General features: G+C 27.9%; 2 protein-coding genes across 3 annotated transcripts; both read left to right on the plus strand.

Moving 5' to 3' along the window:
* The first annotated feature begins 8,858 nt into the window (after positions 1-8,858).
* On the plus strand, positions 8,859-14,070 carry LOC145950674 (uncharacterized). Of its 2 annotated transcripts, none has more exons than XM_083062250.1 (8): positions 8,859-9,404; positions 10,384-10,506; positions 11,897-12,014; positions 12,401-12,693; positions 13,130-13,274; positions 13,354-13,607; positions 13,708-13,890; positions 13,978-14,070. In XM_083062250.1, exons 4-8 carry the CDS (start codon positions 12,418-12,420, stop codon positions 13,978-13,980), a joined length of 861 nt encoding a protein of 286 aa, XP_082918376.1. In that variant the 5' UTR covers positions 8,859-9,404; positions 10,384-10,506; positions 11,897-12,014; positions 12,401-12,417; the 3' UTR covers positions 13,981-14,070. The 2 variants fall into 2 exon arrangements, with proteins under 2 accessions (XP_082918376.1, XP_082918380.1); XM_083062254.1 differs by lacking the exon at positions 8,859-9,404 and adding an exon at positions 9,731-10,156.
* LOC114915506 (uncharacterized) lies at positions 13,984-15,373 on the plus strand. The gene is made up of 4 exons (XM_083062257.1): positions 13,984-14,070; positions 14,254-14,361; positions 14,573-14,993; positions 15,127-15,373. Exons 1-3 carry the CDS (start codon positions 14,020-14,022, stop codon positions 14,951-14,953), a joined length of 540 nt encoding a protein of 179 aa, XP_082918383.1. The 5' UTR covers positions 13,984-14,019; the 3' UTR covers positions 14,954-14,993; positions 15,127-15,373.
* The last annotated feature ends 1,826 nt before the right edge of the window (positions 15,374-17,199 follow it).

Below are 17,199 nucleotides of genomic sequence, written 5' to 3' on the forward strand. Positions count from 1 at the left end.
CGATTGCCGATGCTAATAATACTGTGAGTTCTAGTACTTCGGGAAGGAGTAAGCCTTACTTCGCTTCTAATAGATTTCAAGGGAGTAAAGCTGCTGCTAATAAAAGTAAGTTGTTTACTAGAGGATCCACTGTTAGTGCTACTGGAAGTGTTGGAGGGTCTGTGTCCACTCCTTCAGGAAGATGTGGGAAGTGTGGACGTGTTGGTCATAATCAGTCTGAGTGTCTTGACAAGGAGATTACCTGCTTCAATTGCAGTGGCAAGGGTCACATCAGCACCCAATGTCCTGAACCACGAAGAACACGTGTTATTGGATCGGGTTCGCAAATTGAGCGTCCAAAGACTGTAGGGAGAGTATTTGCTCTTAGCGGTGCTGAAGCTTCTCGGTCAGAAAATTTGATACAAGGTACTTGTTTCATAGCTGAGACTCCTTTTGTTGTACTATTTGATTCTGGTGCAACTCATTCCTTTATTTCTGTCTCTTGTGTCCAAAAATTGAATTTGCCTGTGTCTTTGTTAGATTTTGATCTAGTTGTTGAAACCCCTACTAATGGTCCTGTGACTACATCCCTAGTGTGTTTGAAATGTCCTTTGACAGTTTCTGATAAGCAGTTTCTCGTTGACTTAATTTGTTTGCCTCTTAGTCAATTAGATGTAATTCTTGGTATGGATTGGTTATCTTCTCACCATGTCCTTTTAAACTGCTTTGAGAAATCTATTTCCTTTGGTGAATGTAAGAGTACGGAATTTCTTAGTGCTGCTGACATTAAAACTTGTTTAAAAGACAATGAAAAAGTGTACATGATCTTAGCTTCTTTAACACTTGAGACTGATAGTAAGCTAGATGAGATTCCCTTAGTGAGAGAATTTCCAGAAGTATTTCCTAAGGATGTGTCTAGTTTACCACCTGAGAGAGAGATTGAGTTTAGCATAGACTTAGTACCAGGTACCCCACCTATATCTATAGCACCCTATAGGATGTCCCCAACAGAGTTAGTTGAGCTTAAGAAACAAATAGAGGAATTACAAGGAAAACAATTCATTAGGCCTAGTGTCTCGCCTTGGGGAGCGCCTGTTTTGTTGGTTAAGAAGAAAGATGGGAGCATGAGGTTGTGCGTAGACTATAGGCAACTGAATAAAGTGACCATTAAGAATAAGTATCCTTTGCCTAGGATAGATGACCTTATGGATCAACTAGTTGGAGCTTGTGTGTTCAGTAAGATAGATTTAAGGTCAGGATACCATCAGATTAGAGTGAGAGCTGAGGATGTTCCTAAGACTGCCTTTAGAACCCGCTATGGGCACTATGAGTATTTAGTTATGCCTTTTGGTGTGACTAATGCACCTGGTGTTTTTATGACCTCATACCTCGCTCCAACACTAGCTAAGAACTTAAAGGAGACTCATCCAACCCAATGACCTATCCAAGTACCACTCTCACCCAAAACCAGTGGCCTATCTAGGCAGAGTTATCTTAATCTACCTTATTTTGCATTCTAGAATGACTAAGAGAGAGAAGGAAGGAGCTATGAGCAGAAGTACTCAAATTATCTCAAACTGCGTCAAATTGTTTCATATCATCATAATAAGGTACAGGGAGGGAAGTGAGTCATTCATGTGTGGGGAGTACAAGAGAGGATGGTTAGTGGGGGCAATCCCTAAATTCTTAAGATTTTCTATTTCTGTTCTAATGTTGTACTAAACAATCCAATTAGGTTTTGTATTGAATCAGGAATGTGTTTATGGTATTGTTCGGTAAAATTGATGATTTGAAGAATAATCAAATTCATGGTAATGTCTCTGTGGGTTAGGGTTTCTAGAGAAATTTGGGTATTGTTAATTGGTATGAAAATTTACGAAATCAATGTTATATAATGTGTTTTTGGTGAAAATAATTAGTGTTCCTAACCAATTGGATTGATAAAAGGATGTTTGTATGTTTGATTACGAATTTTGGTGATGTTTTGTTTATGTTGCATTTCTGAAAAACACATTGCGCATCGAGCTTGAGTTCGTGGCACTGGACTTACATTCATACAGATGAATGTGAGACGTAGACGTGGTTAAGCTGGGCATGATTATAATTAATTCAGGCGTGAAAATGTTGTGTGCTCTCTATTTGCTCTTAGCACCGGGTGTAATTATAATTAATTCGGGAGTGAAAATGTTGCGTGCTCTCTGTTGTGGCTTAGAGTCGGGCGTGACCTGGTGAAGTCCAACGCGGACTATGAATATGTTATATATTGAGAAATTTTGATGATGGTTGTGAATGGTATAATGTCCAGTGGTGACTATTGTATGCTTAAGTATGAATGATGTGTATTTGGATGAGTTGATGTACAAATGTAAGTGGATGTGACTTTATATTTAATTATGCATTGGCATGGATAGAAATGATGAATGGATGAGGTGACATGATATAAAAATTTGTGCATGTTGCATCCATAAGTGGTGATTAACAAGGAGATTTTTATACAGTAGCCATAAGTGGTGATTTATAGTGTGACACTGGTCATAAGTGATGTAAACGGTGTAGTCATGCGTGACAGTGCCTGAGGAGATTGATGAAGTTCGCCCATGATGCAACGTTCTGAGTTGATGCTTCTTAGGAGGTTGCATTGTATATGCATTGACATGAGCAAGACCATGATGCATGAGTTTTATGATGATGTGATAGTGGTGATATTAATTGATGCACATGTATATCTGAGATAATAATATTATTTTGATTGATTATTATTGTGAATTATATGAGGATTGTTTTATGTTTGGGTGAGATTCTTTTCTTGTGTCGTACATGTGAATAACCATTTTTCTCACCTGTATACATTGTAGTTTTATTTTAGGTAATGAGATAAGTGATGAGGCCAGTATTATATTCAAGGTATATATCGAAAGTTAAAGCGACGAGTTTGCTATAATAATTTGACATCGGCGCAATGGGATTAAAATTGAGTTTTATCTTTCATATTGATTTACCATTTCTTTTCTTATTTTAACATGGTTGAAGTCTTATGCCCTATAACTATTTTTATTTGATTATGTTCAAGGCGGTTTACATGTGAACCTATTTCACCTACATTATTAAAAAAGTTTCTCCTTATTTAATTGTATTATATGTTGGGGTAGAATGAGTGTCATAGAGGTATGCAAACTTTGAGCCTTGCCATAATAGAGTGTGGAGGGAGAGAAAGGCGAAGCATCCATGAAGAAAAGAAAAACATCTATTGCAAAGGGGCACATTGTATTATTGTAGGACCTAATGAATCTTACGGTAATAAAAAATGGTACACGAAAGACCTCTTATAAAGCTACTATGCCCTAGCACTAATATACTTTTATAGCAAGAAACGTAAGAAGTGTTTAAAAGGTTAAAAAGGAATTTTGGGTGATAGTTCTTTTCTGATGCTTAAGAGAACGTGCAAGGGGGTACCAAAGGAATCTGGGGAGAGGAACTCAAAGTATTAGACTGCACTCTTGGCATCAAAGATCACATTATAATTAAGGTACCTAAGCCTTTTTAGGATTATGATTTGTATGCAATTAGAAAGGTTATGAACACTCCAAAAGAGTGTTGGTTTTTATTCTTATAGTTGTTTTAATTGTATGGATTGATCTATGTTGTAATTGAATTGTTAGAAATGACTTTTGCCTAATGTGAGTGGTTAGGGTTCCTAATTTGGTAATTTGCAAGCATTCAGTAATATAGCGTTATGATGAAGCAATTAAGTGATTTTTTTATTGTGAAATTAGTATAACTCATAACTATTTGAGAAATTTGAGACTATAGAATTATGACTCAGAGAGATTGAGTTCGCACGTTGGACTCTGTCTTTGAGAGTACGATTGTGCATAAGGGGAAGACAACCATATGCTCAATGGTCTTGCTAGATAACACGACATTCTTGATGTCATTCTCCTTTTTTGAATCGAATATCAAAGAAACTAAACATGATTGTGCTTAAGAAAAGGATAATCGTGCTCAAAAATTGAGCAAAGAGGTGAGAAATTGAATACAACTGTGCTCAAGTTAAGCACGATCGTTCTAAAAAATGAGTAGAAATGTGACAAAACAAGCACATTCGCCCTTACCTTAATATGATTGTGCTTAATCATAACCCTCACTCTAATACAATTGCTAATAATAAAAAATGACCAACCAAACTTTTCATGACAAAAAGAAAAAGAAAAATTTTAGGCTAAAGTTTTGGCTTATTATTATCTTACACTCAGTTTCTCTTTTGTCTTACTTTCATCTTTTATTTATTTTCTGTTTTTGATACCATCTCACTTTCACGTAATTTTTCTTATTATTTACTAGTTTATCTTTCTTTATTTTTTTTTTAATTTTATCTTTCTTTTCTTTCCACACATACACCACGAGAAAAGTATTGTGCAACATCACCTTGTCTATATTGGTTTCAATAAAAACAATGTTGAAACAATGTAAATATGTAGTATTCCACATCTGTTTACTGAGTGATCGGTGTAAGATTGAAAGCCCAAAACCACTAGGAAGCACATGATCAAGATCATCATTCTCACTTCAACTCTCGCACATCGTTGAAGCCCAAAACCCAAACCCTTTTCAATGGATGATAATCCAAAGAAGCACATCACTAGTTGAGTGCTTAAGCCCTCTTTAATGGGTGACGATCATTGTTCTCCTCATCTGACATTACCCAAACCCTTTTTCGAAGGCTGACGATCTAGGAAGCACATCATTCGCCTCATGCTCAAGCCCTCTTTGACAAACATCAAAACCCAAGGAAAGGTAAACTTATTGAAGCCTTTTCTTTTGTTTTTCACTTGATGTATTTCCTAGCGCGGCTACTGCAGGTTCCATATCTTTCTTATGCTCAATTGGTGTCTCTAATAGATGGGTTACATGTTTTTTTCTCCTACACTCTTTGTTGTTGCTTATCTAGTTGTCATTGTATTTATAGGTTTTTCTTATCTTGTCCTACAAGTAACTATAGGGTTTTCCATTTTTGAACTCTGATTAATTTATGTGGTTTTCATTCTGATTAACGTCTAACTTTTAAAGTTTCAAAATTTCGAACATATTATCACTACAAGAAATGTGATTTTTTGTGACTAAAAATAGTGATGAAAATAAAACTTGCCACTAATAATATATTATTAGTGATTAAATTTTATTTTGTCACTAGTGTTATTTACAATAGTGACAAAAAAAACAAGTTGTCACTATAATATTATTAATAGTGACTAAAATTTTTTTGTCACAAAAATTTGACACTAATATCTATAAATTTTGTTTTCTTAACTTAAAATCGTCACTAATACAAATTTTATTATATATACAAATGTTTTTGTCACAAAAAGTTAACTTTGTCACAAATATTTTAATTCATGAGTGATTATTATAAAAATTATGACTTATTTTTAATTACAAGTGACAAATTATTCATCATAAAAAATATGAAGTGTTTCTATGAATATTTATTGTTATTGTATTAGCAAGTTATAAAAATCAAATTAAAGTAGTTAGTTGTAAAATATACTCATTTAGTGGCCGATTAACCTTCTAGCCCTCAAAAATTAACTCAACTAATATAAAAATAGAGAAACACAAATTGAATTGACCAAATAGATAAATATTAAAAAAATATATCAATGTCTAAATCATGATTTGAACATGACCTTTTTCACTTACTATATCATCATTGATTTATGTTTTGAATATTTATTTGTCTATATACTTACTTTTATAATTAATAATCTATTGATTTCTATTTAAAATTAATATTACGACATAATTTAAATTATTTTTAATAAATTTAAAACTTTAAATAATAATTTATATATTTTAAAATATTTATTTTATAATTTTTAATAATAATATAATCTATAAAATTATAAATGCTTGTTTATTACATATTAAATCTTATTTATATATAAATACTTATAATCGATAATACACAAAAATAAAATATTAGTCATATTTATTTATAAATTAAATTTTAATATTTTAAATAAATTATTAATAATTAGCTTAATATATTTATTTATCTTAATTTAAAATATAATTGATATATTTAAAAATATTTACTTATATTAATTTTAAGAAAAATTTATATATTTAAATATATTATTTATTTATATAATTTATTATAAAGTTAAAAGAAGAAAATAACCACTAAACTAAAGTTACTTTTATATCTTTAAGTGAAAGTTTTAAATTAAAAAAAAATTAGTATAAAATTTAAAAAAATTATATTTTCCTTATTTTATTTTCTGATTATCAAATATTCATAAAATAATAATTTAAAATCTTAACTAATTATATCATAATACTTTCATATCAAATTTAAAAGCAGTTATTAACTATACAAAAATATTAAGATCATATTGTAAATTGTTGATAAGATTATAGTTAGATAATTTAAAATACTTAATTTATCAACTAAATTCTTATCAAATAATTTATTCTAGTTCTAATCAATTTTCCTCTATATTAATTATTAGTAAAAATTAAATTATATATTATTTCTTAGAATATTTATTTAAATTTTAAAACATTTTTTTGTATACTTAATATATTTTTTATTATTATATAATATCATTATATTATAAGTACTATTTTATGATTGCATACATAGTTAAAATTATAGTTATCTTGATATATTAGTATATTATTTATATATTATATTCAAGATATTTATCTCCTAATATTTATATATCAAATTAAATATTTGATTTATTATGTCTATCAATTCATTGTTATAAATATAAATTTAGTATATTAATTATATCCAAGCTATTTATCTCTTAATATTTATATATCAAATTAAATTTTTTATTTATCATCTCTATCAATTCATTGTTATAAATATAAACTAAATAGTTTAATTTTTTAATTTTATTAAAAGTTTTTTAAAATAATTACTTCTAGAAGATTTATAATATTATATATAAAAATTTAAATCTAATCTATACCCAAAACAAAATAATTGAATTATAATGCTAGACTCGTATATATGCAAAAATTTGCAATACAATAAACATAATTTGTAATTAAAAAAATACTAAACATAATAATCATCATTAGTATCATCTTCCTCAATATCAATACTTTCTTCATCTTCTATTAAATGAATATTCTCGTCGTCACTTTCTTCATCAATATTGTCAACAACTTCTCCAAGTACTATTGGTTTTCCATTAGCTGTGGATTGAGCTAAGTCATTCCTACTCAAAGACAATCCTTGTTCATTATCTAGAGCATTAGATGTAAAGGGAGTCAAGCCCGTATCTTCATTTTCTTGACAAGCCTCATCTATGGCTTCCTCGAGCATGTCATACAAATCTCGAGGCTTTGTTTTCACAACAACTAGCCAATTAGAATCTTTGGTATCTTTAACATAATACACTTGTTGAACTTGACTTGCTAAGACATATGGCTCATTAGTCCTCAATTTACGCTTATTATTAATAAGAATGAAGCCATATTTGTCTTCCTTGTATCCTTTTCCTTTGGAAGACACATCCCACCAATCACATTTAAATAAAACAACATTATTTCCACCAGAGTAACTCAATTCAATAATATCTATCAAGACACCAAATAAAATATTATAATATTTATATTATGAATTAAAATATTATAATAAATAAATATTTTAAAGTTTATTACCTAACTCTAAGAAAATATCAAATAAAAATAAACTAACTTATTTTCTTTATATAACTAAAATAATTATCTTGAATGGAAGTGATGAGAATATTTTTAGGATATTTTAGAATAAATATTTTTAAAATTATTTTACATTTTAAAATGATTTTCTTAAATTAAAAATTTATAAATTTGCATACCTTCCGTATATTTTTAGTTACCAAACAAACCTTTCATGTTTTAGTTTGTTACAAAACACACTTTTCATTCTCTTTCTTTTTTGTTACAAAACATACCTTTTTGTGTTTTATTTTCTTTTATAAATCATACCTTCCTTCTTTTAATATGCAACTATATATTTTTTTGCTAAGGTTGGAGCATCTGAATGTGTTGCCCTCATGGTGTTACTTTATTATTGTTGTGTATAAGGAAGGACCTACTTGAAAGTTAAGGAGAATCTTGGCCCTATCATTTTGCACCTTCTAATTTTTTTAATATATTATATTAATCCTCATGCTATGGACCATTTATTTTAGTAAATAACATAAAATGATATATAATTAATTTTGTAAATAAAAATCGACAACAAAAATATATGCAAAGTATAATTATATTAAGAATAAGTAAAAAATAATATTAAAAAATAAATATAAATTAACTTTTATAAATTATTGAACTTTTTTTTTTTAAATTATAGCCTATATTTGAATGAAATGTTAGCATATGAAGGAGATAATGATAACCTAAGTATATACATATCTTGACATCAATTTGACTACTTGATATGACTTTTTTTTCTAAAACATATTTTTCCTAATACTAATATATTAGTAATAGAAATTTTTATAATTATTCTTTTGATAGTTTAAAGAAAAAGAATTGTTGTAGAAGTTGTTTCTTGCATATATTCATTATTTTTTAGCATATAATAGTAATAATTATTATTATTCTTATGTAAATTTTATAATTACTTTTACTTTAAAATGACAATAATTTAAAATTAATGTAATTAATGTTTTATGATACTTTTTGTATTATTTTATTTTATTTTTATAATTAACATTTATATAAAAAAGTTTTTTTTAGAGTTTTTAAAATATTTGTATTTAATAATATAATATGTTTCAAAAATTATATTGACTAATATTTTTTATACTTATATAAAATAAATGAAAAAAAAGATATTACAGCTTTATTTTTTTAGTTTCCCTCCAACCCTAAGAGTGAAATTTCCTTCTTCAAATTTCAGAAACCAACCACGAAGAGGAGGTGAAAGGTGAGGTGAAGAGGAGTTGAAGAGGAGGTGAGCGTGGCTTCCCCTTGAAAAGCGTCGTTCTTCACGAAAAGATTTGTCTCTCTTTTTCGCTCTCTTTTTGCTCACGAAGAGGTTTGTTTCTCTATGTTTTTCGTTTTCGTTTTCTCTTTTTCGCTCTCTTTTTGCTCATGAAGAGGTATGTGGTTGCCGCTTCCGCTTCCGATGATTAATGGTTTCTGTAAAATGCAAATCCCTAACATTATCTGTTTCCTTTTTAAGATATAGAAAAGCAAAGAAATAGTGATCATCTTTGATAAAATGCAAATAATGGGCATGACTTAAACTATGATAAAGTCTTCTTTCTTTTGGTATTTCTTTTTCAGATTTGAGTTTATCTATATGTTTTATTTTCGCAATTTTTAAAAGTTTCTGTTTTTTGCATTTCAATGCTTTCACATGTGCGAAAGAAAATCGTAGAGTCTATCCGCCACTATTGTGTTCTGCGCCCATTAAGGTACATGCGGGGATGTGACCACTAACCTGTTCTATGTTTTGGTAATGAGTTTATCACAATCATTTCTTTCTGATTGAAATTTATTTAGAATTTTTTACATGTTTTGAAAGTCTGAAGTCAATTTAAATTTTATCTAGAAGACTGATGTTTGATTCATATATAAAAGAAAGTCAAATTGGTATCAACATTTTTTATAATATTCCTTTCGGGCATTATTTATGCTTTATCTTTTGAATATGCAAAAAATATGTATGGCTTCTAAAGAACATGTTTTGCTTGTTCGAACAACAAATTTTGTAAATTTATTCTTATTTTATCTCTTATTTGAGTATGAGGTAATCAAGGGACGTGGGAAATGGAGTGAATCCCTCCACTTGATTGTTCTGTAACTGGTGAAGGATTTAAGGAAAGAACGGATTAAAAACCCAGGAAATATTGTTGTTTATGCTCTAAATTCAATTGATCTGAGTCAGACTTTAAAATTAACAATAAAATTATATATTTGTTGATATGGTTTGGACTTGTCTTGTCAGGAACCCACTAAGGCCAGAAGTTATATATTAAGCTCAAGAAATTCAATTAAAATTTCGAAGTATCTTTTTCAATCTTTGATAATCTAACATTGCTGCAGTTGGATTAGAACTAGGGGCACTAACTGAAAATTCTGCAAAACTTATTTAGGAGCTAAGTTGTAACTTAAGACACAGGGTGAAAACTTTTCTCACAAAAGATCAAAGCAAAAGAAGACCGAGGTATAATTTTTGTTCATTTTAGTAATTACTTGTTTGCAAGTCCTCCAGAGGGGGGAAAGCTAAATTATTCTATAATTTCTTCCATTTCTTCTGCTCTTTATGATTATAAAATAAACTTTACTCAGAAACTGTTGATTGAAGCTGGATTTGCTTGTTAATCATAATTAAATAGTTCATTTCTAAAGCTGAATTGCAGAATAAAAAATTGCAAGTTTATCATTGTGCAGTATCAATATGCAAATTACTCAAGTCCCCTCTACAAAGTTTCTGGAAAAGGGTTTCTAAAGCTTCAGTTAATTAATCAGAGATCAGATTTCTCATTTGCACTATTTTCTGGTGGCTTGTCAAACGTAAGCTGTCATTAATTTGAACTTGCTTGATCAAGTGGATGTTAGTATTCTATGATTCTTTACAAACCAAATTGTATGCCCAAATTATTTTGAAGTAGGTTTGGTCCATGAGAATATTCTAACCTTTTCTTTTTAAATAGTATTGACAAATCCCTTTAAAGGTTACGTTGTGGGATGAGTGATCATTATCTTGTTTGTTTCTCTCCTTTTCAGTTTGTCTTTTTTTGTTCACTTTTGTTCTGCTTTTGTAGTATTTTCCTTTTAGATACCAAGTCTTAGCATTACCTCTTCAGATTTTGCTATTCCTATGAAATCTAGTGAGAGCACGAGTGGGAGGTGTTAATTTTGGCCTTATAACTATATATATATCGATGGTTGAGATTAGCTCCTCTTATGTTGTCATCTCTCACCCGATAAGCTTCCTATAGGCTATATATGTGCGTATATATCAATTGAATTATTATTATTGGACTATCCCTCCCCTACCAGATAGACAAGAACTCTAATTGAAGCAACTATCACAAAAAGAAATGTATTATACATTGCTTCTTACTTTGAACTTGATAAGAACAATATTACTATTGCAGTTTTATTTTATTCATTTGATGTTATATTCATTGTCTAAACTATTATATATTATAATTAGATTGATGATCCTTAGTTTTGGTCAAGGTCCTTGGACCCAATCTAGTTTTCCATCAGATTGCCCAATTTTATAAACTGTCACTTATAAATTGTACATCTATCATGAAATAGCTAAATGCATTCACTTAAACAATAGAATTTTAATTTTATTTTATAAAATTTGTATATAAAAATATGTTGGAGGGAAGTACTTACTGCACAACTTATTCTCTTCATATTATTAGTAGATAATATGTTATTTAATATGTGTAATACAATAATATTATTAGTGTTTGAATTATATTGCTTTGAGAATTAAAAAATTAATTATTAACTTTTACAATATGACAAACTTGCAAATATTTTATAAAAACTTTAAAATTTATACCTTTTGAGACACACTAATAAATATTTTTTATTTCAACTACTATTAATCTTTCTATCAACTTTTATAATAAATAAAAAAATATTAATGACATAAAATTAGTTATTGAAATTTGTAATCTTAGGTCTTTGAAAAAATGCGTAGCTTATTTTTTTTATGAAAATTTAATTTATATAACATAATCTTGAATTATTTAATAAAAAAAATAATAAATAATATCCTTATTTTAAGGAATTTAAATTTAATTTTTTTTATAATTTTTTTATAATTTTATTTATTTATTGTTTAACTTTTTTACTTAACCTAAAACAAATTCACGAGACACACTGCACACTGATGAGCAAGCGTGAATAGGTAACCTCTCACTTTCTTATTTTTCAGGAGACACACTTATAAACAAGCGGGAAAGAAAAAGATTTTAGGTAACCTCCCACTTTTCTTTTTATTTTCTCTCCCATCAAGAACGTTGCAGAAAATGAAGAGCGTAGAAAAATCTAAGGTAACCTCTCAACTTTATTCTCTTTTTCCTCTTGTCAAGAAAGTTTGGTTCGCCTTTTGCAATCAGAAACATTGTATGGTATTTTTATTTTCTTTATATCATCATTCTCTCTTTCACAATTCAATTCTCTTGATTATTGTAATTAGGTCATCATCAATTTCACTTCCATTGATTGTTGTAATAAGTTTCTCTGGACATTAAACTAAACTAAACTTTATCCCAAAATGATAAACTAAGATTGTGATATATGATTAAAAATAATGTACAATTGGAAAAAGAAGAATCAATAATTTCAAAGATTAATTTTTTTTTTACTATTCCAATTGGATTCTTAAATGCTAATATAAACTTAATATATCTAATATTGAAAGGTTTATTGTTTGTAGTGAAGAAGAGAAAAACAATGTCAAAGCTTGAAACTTCCAAGTATGAGGAGCAGAGGATGCAAAAAATTGCAGAAAATAGAGCAAGATTAGAGGCTCTTGGGTTGTCCCAAATCTCCTCCATTTTTAAGGGTCTGATTCAAAATTCTAAGAAGAGAGATAAAGAGAAAGTTGAAAAGGATGATGAAGACTACATACTTGAAGATGAAGAAGAACTTGGATCAAATTTTTCTAGTGAGGATAACAACGATAATGATTTTAGTGTTGAAAATGCTTTTGGGTCACGAAAAAGAAAGGCAAGTGTTGAATTTTTTTTTCATTGTAATTCTAATATGCATTATTTTGTTATCAAATTATAATAGATTGTATTAGAGTAATTTAGTTTGTTAATCATTTAAGTCAATAACATATGCATTTAGGAAAAACTTTTCTTATCAAATATTACTAATCCCTAAAATTTATAGTTTTACAAGTTATTGATGATAGTCTTTCAACAAAGTATGGTGTCTCATAATCTTATATGCTCATACAATTTTTTTTAAAAACCTTTGTATGGATAGTCACTTTGTAGTTCTTAGAGAACACCAATTTTAGACAAATCTTATCATTTTGGATTGATACTTGAAATGCACAGACAATTCATCAATTTGATTATGGCATTCTTTTTTACTTATTTAATAATGTAATTTGTATTTACCTTTAATTTTTATAATTAATTATTCTAATTGATAGGTGATAAGACCATTGAGATTGAATTCTAAAAGAGTCTCTAATGGTCCATTTACACACGTTAAAAAACAAGTGAATGAGTCTCAACCCAATAGGACAACTCATGCCTCAGAAACTATGAATGTAGAACAAGTTGAATCTAATTCAGGTACTTTTATGACACTTTTTTAGGAAAAAATAAAATATTATTATTATAAAATATTATTAATTTATCTTATTTATTTTAGGTGATCATGCCATAAGGAAAGGACGTGGACATACAATTAATGCAAAATTTAAAAAGAAAAAAGAAAGGCTTATGGCAAAAGGAAAAAATATTGACATTCAATTTCCTCCACCATTTTATAAGATATGTGGAAAACATGCAAAATATTTTAAGTCAGAGGCACAAGTTTGTATACGCCAGAAAGCTCCTTTGCAAGTTAATAGTTGGAGTGAAATAGCTAAAGATGATGTAGATGAAATGTGGAAACATATGAAGGTTAGTATGGTTATTGCTTTCATTCAACATAATTTATATTTTTAAACTTCATTTGATAATGTTTTGTTTATGTTTCTCTTATAATATTCATGTGACATAGGATGCATTAAGTTTATCTGATGAGGTTAAGGAATATGCAATGAAGCAAATTCAATCTCAATACAAAAATAAGCTTTATCATTTACATCAACTATATCTCAAAAAGAAGGGAAGGCCAAAAAATGTATCTCCTGATGATTGGAATTGGTTAATCAATAATAAGTGGAGTGATTTAAAATTTCAGGTAAAATTACTTAAATATTTTGAGTTTAAATTTATTTGTTATAATTTTATATTTATATGATTATAAATAATTTTTATTCATATGCAGTAAAGGAGCTTAAAAAATAAAGTTAATCGAAGCAAGCAAGAGATGAAATCAATTACCGGTACAAAATCAATTGTGCAAAAGGCATTTGAAATGGTAATATTTCATGTAAAATTCTTTGTACATTATATAAAACAATTTTCCTTTTTATTTTCATATAGAATAAGATATCAATAAATGTAAGGTTTGCAAATTTATAAAGTCATTTAACACTAAATTTTATTTTTGATAATTTAATCATTAATTTACTTGTATTATTTTATTATTTTATTTTAATAGAAACAAGAATCCAAAGCTGATGAATGGCCAAACGCTATGGAAGTTTGGAAAGCAACACGTATGAGATCTAATGGGACTTGGTGCATTCCAAATGGAGAACAAATTATGGTAAGTAAAAAGATATTTTATAGAATTTATGTTGTTATTAAATATAAAACATTAATTATATATATTGTATGTGACATATTATATATAGTTGCAATTTTCTTTATGTGTTGATAGTTAGTAATAATGCTTTTATGCAATTTTTTAATATCTATTTGTGAACTAGTATAGTGAAACTTTTAATGACATCATAATTTTTTTATATTTTTTATAGGAAGATTTGAAGAATGTAAGTGATATATATCAGGAAAATATTTCAGAGGCCCCTGTACCATTGGTGGAACACTTTGCCATTGTTTTAGGAAGAAAACCAAATCACTCTATAGGTGTTGGCAGTTCAGGAATAACTAAGAAATTTTCACAAAAACAATTTCTTCAAAATCAACTTGAGAATGCTCAAAATCGAGCAAATAATTTAGATTTAGAAGTGCAAAAATTGACTGATATTACTAAAAAGCAAGAGGAGACCAATATTCAACTACAAATTGAATTGCAATCTCAAAGAGAATTGATTGATGCTCAACAAGAGCAAATGAAGCAAAATGTTGAGAATGAAGTGAAGCGTCAAATAACTAACTTATTGGGAGAAATATGATGTTGTAGACTCTACTGACTCAAGTGCTTAAGTTAAAAATGTAAGTTTTTTTATTTGAAGTCTTTTATTAATTAATATTTTATAATAAATTTTATATGTGATTACATTTAAAAAAAACACCAATTATTTTCTTTTTCTACATATTTATTATTTTTTCTTATATTTATTTGCAGGACTGGAAATTCATGAAGATGTTGTCTTTTTACTTAGAGAATAGTCTATTTAATTTAAAATTTATGAAATGTTAGTAGTTGTAATAGTTTAATATACAATATTTGGGATTTAAAATGTTGTTGGTATTATGTTTCAATTTTTGTTATTAAACATGTAATGGTTCATTTATATTTAGTGATTTAGTGTTTTAACTTGTGTCCAATACTGACGCATTTACTCTAATAAATATTTTTGTGTTTTAGTTCATTATTGTACATGTACTGCATCTTATATATATATATTAATCTTATATTTGAATTATTTAATCATGTATTTACTTTAATTCATTTTCATTTTAACATTTAAAAAAGTGACGAGTGCATTATTTTTAAATTAAATAAATAGTGATAATCAAACAATATAAATTATTATAAAAAAATAGTCATAAAATTCTATCGATTAAAATTAATAATCAGTGACAAAAAATTGACATTTAATAGCAATAATAATAATAATACTTTGTTATTATTATTTTTATTATTATCATTATTAATTTTTAGTAGTGACGATTAAATTATCACTATATAGTCTTGTATATTTGTGACAACATGAGTTTGTCATTATTGTGTATGAGTACTAGTGACGATATTTTTTATCACAATAAATATTTTATTTGTGACATCTAAAAAATAGTCACTAATGAAATAGTGACTCGCATATTAGTGACGACTGGTGACAAATCAAAATATCGTCACAAGATATATGCAGTGACGATTTTTTAAGGTTATAGTGACAAATATTGTCATCATAAAAATCATATTTTCTTGTAGTGTATATTGTAATGGGATTAGACTATTGTGGCTATTTCTAGAGTTTTGAAATTCTGAAATAAAGTTTTGATTATGATCCTATTTAAAACAATATGATCACTAAGGAAATGACAACTATGAAGCTCTATTGGGAAAAATTCAAACACTACTAGAATTTCTCTTATTACATGCGACTTTTCCTGCGAATTTTTCATAAAAATTCATAGGAAACATTGTTCCTGCAAATTTTCCTGCAAAATTTTATCTGAAGGTAATACCTTCGTGGATAATATTTTTTTGCGAATTTTAAAATTCGCAGGAAATTTTCCTGCGAAATTTCTTGCGAAAAAAATTCGCAGGAAAGTTTTCTACAAAAAAAAATTCACAGGAAAATTTCCTGCAAATTTTTTCGCAAGAATTTTGCAGGAATATAATTTTTACGAAAAAAATTAAAGAAATTACTATAAATTCTATCAATAATTTTTCAACTTTCAAATGCTCACATTGAATTCATCCGAAACATTTGTTTCCATGCCTCCAACATGTGATACATAATCTTTTAAATTCTAAGATTGTAAATTATAAGTCTAACACTCAACCATATAAATCAACTTGAAAGACAAGTGTTGCCCCCAACTTATATACTCTTTAATTGATTTATTTTCAATCGATGTGGGACTTGAAGTTTTTTTAAAATATTAAACTTATAAATTTAAATATATATTTTTTATTTTTCTGCGGATTATAATTTGTAGCAAAATCCGCAAGAAAAGTCACCTGCAAAATTTTTCTACCATTTAGTAAACATTACTTGCGAATTTATTTTTGCAAGAAAATCTGCAAGAAACAAAATAAAGTTTTTACAATATTTTCTACAAATTTTTACCATGGAAAAAAATTTCTATGATTATTAAAATTGTGGCAAAATTTGTAAGAAATATCTGTAAATTATTTTTCGTAAAAAATTTCTGTGAATATTTTTTTGTAGAAAAATTCGCAAAAAATTTCTGCGAATATTTTTTTGCAAGAAAATTCGTAAAAAATTTCTGCGAATATTTTTTTGCAAGAAAATGACACTTTCCTAGTAGTAAAGTCTAAAGGATCAAAAGGAGAATTCTTGTTTTTTTCTTCTAACCTCTAGTAGTCTCAAGTTGGGAAGAATGATCCTCCACTTGAGCATTCCAAGCAAATTATTGGCAGTAAGTAAAGCCATGTCTTACTGGACAGAGGAATCAAAATTGGACAAGTCTTGAGTCATAGCAAAATCAAAAATCTGTGCAGTTG

This window comes from Cajanus cajan, chromosome 1 (assembly GCF_000230855.2).
Source record: "Cajanus cajan strain Asha chromosome 1, NIPB_CcT2T_4, whole genome shotgun sequence".
Classification (NCBI taxonomy): domain Eukaryota; kingdom Viridiplantae; phylum Streptophyta; class Magnoliopsida; order Fabales; family Fabaceae; genus Cajanus; species Cajanus cajan.

What these genes read in the sequence shown, in the direction of transcription:
- LOC145950674 (XM_083062250.1), top strand. Translation starts at nt 12,418, where the DNA reads ATGTCAAAGCTTGAAACTTCCAAGTATGAGGAGCAGAGGATGCAAAAA. An exon ending in TTGGGTCACGAAAAAGAAAG is followed by an intron (nt 12,694 to 13,129) that starts GCAAGTGTTGAA and finishes TCTAATTGATAG; the next exon opens with GTGATAAGACCATTGAGATT. An exon ending in ACAAGTTGAATCTAATTCAG is followed by an intron (nt 13,275 to 13,353) that starts GTACTTTTATGA and finishes TATTTATTTTAG; the next exon opens with GTGATCATGCCATAAGGAAA.
- LOC114915506 (XM_083062257.1), top strand. Translation starts at nt 14,020, where the DNA reads ATGAAATCAATTACCGGTACAAAATCAATTGTGCAAAAGGCATTTGAA. An exon ending in TGCAAAAGGCATTTGAAATG is followed by an intron (nt 14,071 to 14,253) that starts GTAATATTTCAT and finishes TTATTTTAATAG; the next exon opens with AAACAAGAATCCAAAGCTGA. An exon ending in CAAATGGAGAACAAATTATG is followed by an intron (nt 14,362 to 14,572) that starts GTAAGTAAAAAG and finishes TATTTTTTATAG; the next exon opens with GAAGATTTGAAGAATGTAAG.